Raw genomic sequence first — 3,997 nt, 5'->3', positions numbered from 1 at the left:
GGGGGGGTATAAATAACATAAGATTTCTTAGACTTTTCTGTTCAACACCAACTTTGCATCTAACTTTGTCTGTGATGTTTTAGATTTATTGTACCCAGCTGAAAACACCCAGTCAAAAGCTAATGGAATAAGTGAATGTCTTACCCACAAAAACACTAAAGGCAGTTGTCGAGACGTCACGATGTGTGAAGTATTACAAGCCGAAATACAAAGAGGTCTTCATCCGAATATATGTGAATGGAAAGGCATCATTCCTATAGTATGTTGCCCACTATCGCCAACTGTCACTCCGGTTACAACGATCACTACACAGTCTCCAGCTAATGACCGAGGTAAGTTAAAAAAAAAATTAATAAGCTTTTATTCTTTATATCGGCCTGGCGGTTAGGCCAGTTAGACTAGCAATCTGAGGGTCGCGGGTTCGAATCCCATCTCCGAACATGCTTGTCCTTTTTCTGCCATGAGGGAGTTACAATGTGTCGTTCAATCCCACTATTCGTTGGTATAGAGTATCCAAAGATTTCCTGCTTTCCCTCTAGTGTATTAATTCTAAATTAGGGACAGCTAGCGCAGGTAGCCCTCAAGTAGCGAACTTTTGGAAATAAACAACCCGTATTGATTATTGATAAATAATAGTGCCTGTCTGTTTCTCATCAAAAGGTTGACCAGAGCTTTCTATTGAAAGAACGTCTGCAGGGTGGAAGAAAGTGTGAAATATTGCGAGAAATGTCTTCCGATGGCCCAGTTCGTTGGTAAAAGAGCAGCCCAAGAGTTGGCGGTGGGTGGTGATGACTAGATGCCTTTCCTCTACTCTTTCACTTTTAAATTATAGACGGCTGGCGCAGATAGCTCTTGTGTAAGTTTGCGATAAATTCAAAACAAAACCAAAACTAAATTATTTATATTATTCGCTATATTGCTATCACGGCAACAAATTTAAGGTCGCCAACAGCCAAGACAAACAAAATGCAACTTGTGCTTAACATCAAACAGACAATCTCGCCAACAGCTAAGACAAACACAGTGCAACTTGTGCTTAACATCAAACAGACAATCTCGCCAACAGCCAAGACAAACACAGTGCAACTTGTGCTTAACATCAAACAGACAATCTCGCCAACAGCTAAGACAAAAACAGTGCAACTTGTGCTTAACATCAAATAGACAATCTTTCCAATAATGAAACTACAGTTCAGCGTCAAGAAAATAAGAACCTCGTTTTTATTGCTCTTGATAAGCTTCAACGTAAAGAAAATATCCTCAGCCAATGTTACTCTTATGGAGTCGTTGTCAATGTCCCCCGGTGAAACAGCGGTAAGTCCACGGACTTATAACACTAAAATCCAGAGTTCGATTCTTCGCAATAGACACAGCAGATAGCCCAACGTGGCTTTACTCCAAACCAAACAAACAAATTAACTCATTATTTAAAAAAAAAAAGAAATACAACAAACACCTCTCACAGTATCATTCGCTGCAGAATGAACTATCTGTGCTGTGTCTATTTCAGGGATCGAGCTCAAATTTAAGCATACAATTGTTCCACTGAGGGGGACTTATTGGTAGAAGGAAATGTATTTTGTCAATGAACTAATAGAAGACACAACAAAAAGTATAGGATGTTGTTGTTGTTGTTATTATTATTGACATTAAAACTGCAGGGACAGTTATTTTTAATGATACTGAACCTGCAATGACAGCGTTGAATGACCATTTTACTCCTAATATTAAACATGTAGTAGCAACAGCTGTAGAAATAATCATTTCTTACTTTATCGGTAGCAGATACAGTGGAATTGTTTTCAATATTGTGCTTCTGCGAATGTGGTGGTAGGATAGCGTTTGATATCTTGGATAACCTATATTATCAGTAGAGAGAGGAAATGACACATCTCTTCCTATTTCCTCAATATGTAACTTGCTTTTTCGTATATAACAGTAGAGAGAGGAAATGACGCATCTTCTTCCTATTTCCTCAATATGTAACTTGCGTTTTCGTATATAACAGTAGAGAGAGGAAATGACACATGTGGATATTCTTCTTCCTATTTCCTCAATATGTTACTTGCTTTTTCGTATATAACAGTAGAGAGAGGAAATAACACATGTGGCACACCTCTTCCTATTTCCTCAATATGTTACTTGCGTTTTCGTATATAACAGTAGAGAGAGGAAATGACACATGTGGCACATCTCTTCCTATTTCCTCAATATGTAACTTGCTCTGCGGACTTACAACGTTAGAAACCGGGTTTCGATACCCGTGGTGGGCAGAACCCAGATAGCCCATTGTGTAGCTTTGTGCATAAATTCAAACAAACAAACAAGGTAACTTGCGTTTTCGTGTGCATTATTGTTATTTATAATAGGCTATTTTCAATAAACTGTTTTATCGTTTTATTTGTACTTAATTTTAATTAGCAATTACGTTTTATTATCTGATCGTTGGGATGATTATTAACACTGATATCAACTTGCGTTGGATATAAATTTATGCTTTTGACGAATCCCACTTTTAGCACCATAGGTCAACTCGTAAAGTAATGAGATAATAACAAATTCGGTTTCGTAAAATAGGGATTTATATTTTGGCTCTTAACATTGTTATTAAAGCATTTGGAGTAGTTAGAAACTGCTCTGTTGAACTCTTTCATAATTTTAGAAAATATTACATTTTTATTTAGGTATATTCACGTAACTTTTTAAAAATTGTGTACACATCTTCTTCACGTAGCTCGCATTCTTGCAAAGATGATATAAATAGTTTTTGTAAATATGTATTCAGTCCTTAGTTCGAACTATGGTTACTTTTAACAGTGATCATTTCCCAGACCGTATATATATATGTTTGAACATGTTCCTGTGTCGTCGCTTCCCTGGGATGTGGGTCATACCCAGGCGAAGGGGGAGTACAGATAGTTTTACAATTTCTTACGATATCGTATATGTATAATACGTATAGTAGAAAATAGTCTATTACATTGGTAATCTAGGATTGTGGGATACCACACTAGGAATTTTGGTCTGACTTAATAGCGTGGTACAATAACAATTTTTCCGTGAAGCCAGAGCAATTAATCGGCGAATTGAGAAACCAGCTAATAATAACACGAGTCTCTAGTACATTTGGTTCTTTTGTACAAATACAGATCTTCAATATTCTTTGTTTTACACGTGTGTCACGTGATTATTTTCATTAGTCTTTTTTTTTTTTTTTTACACGTGTGGCTTGAGTATTTTCTTTACTGTCTGTTTTCGATGTATTATTTGCTAAAGACTCCCTGAATCTGCTGTTTATTGTAGATATTGACACTACAGGTATACAAGTTCTAAACTTTGCTATGTAATATTAAGCCATATACCACTCATTTTTTTGAACATATTCAAGTTTTTTTTTTTTGACTAGCTGTTATAGTAAAAAATAAAATCTGTGTTATATTTTTACACTACGTAGGATGTGCCAGAGTTCCAGTGACAATCTCACCAGCAGAGTTTCGTAGAGAGGAGGCTAAAGGTAATCCAGCAAAAGCAGGATATTGGCCTTGGATGGTAAGAAGTGAAATGTATTTATTAACAAACTCTTACCCTCCAGTGTCATAGCGGTATGTCTGCGGACTTGCACCGCTAGAAACCGGGTTTCGATACCTGTTGTTGGCAGAGCATAGATATCCCATTGTGTAGCTTAGTGCTTAATTACAAGCTAACTCTTATCAGTTCTGGTCCATCTCACAACATCTTGAAATCAATATAAGTTTAGTTATGGCATTTCATATGTGATGTGAATAGTGTACCACAATAAAAACAATAGTATACCTCAGCAAAGAGAATAACATTCCACTGCTGGCTGTTGCTAACATTATGATCTTAGTGACACATTAACAGTGATTTAGCTTGCCAGGCTGTTGCTAACATTATGATCTTAGTGACACATTAACAGTGATTTAGCTTGCCAGGCTGTTGCTAACATTATGATCTTAGTGACACATTAACAGTGATT

The 3,997-nt window shown here is 36.6% G+C and overlaps 1 protein-coding gene across 1 annotated transcript in view; it reads left to right on the top strand.

The window, feature by feature from the left end:
* LOC106477190 overlaps window positions 1-3,549 on the top strand; it is a gene marked incomplete at its 3' end in the record, with an annotated part of 5,544 nt that extends 1,995 nt beyond the window's left edge. Inside the window, exons 2-3 of the mRNA XM_013937781.1 lie at window positions 84-332; window positions 3,455-3,549. Coding sequence (XP_013793235.1) covers window positions 84-332; window positions 3,455-3,549 — 344 coding nt within the window. The remainder of the gene's footprint in view (window positions 1-83; window positions 333-3,454) is intronic.
* Window positions 3,550-3,997: the final 448 nt, after the last annotated feature.

The sequence above is a fragment of the Limulus polyphemus genome, unplaced genomic scaffold (assembly GCF_000517525.1).
Source record: "Limulus polyphemus unplaced genomic scaffold, Limulus_polyphemus-2.1.2 Scaffold13281, whole genome shotgun sequence".
NCBI classification, from domain to species: domain Eukaryota; kingdom Metazoa; phylum Arthropoda; class Merostomata; order Xiphosura; family Limulidae; genus Limulus; species Limulus polyphemus.
This window is presented reverse-complemented; position numbering and strand designations above follow the sequence as displayed.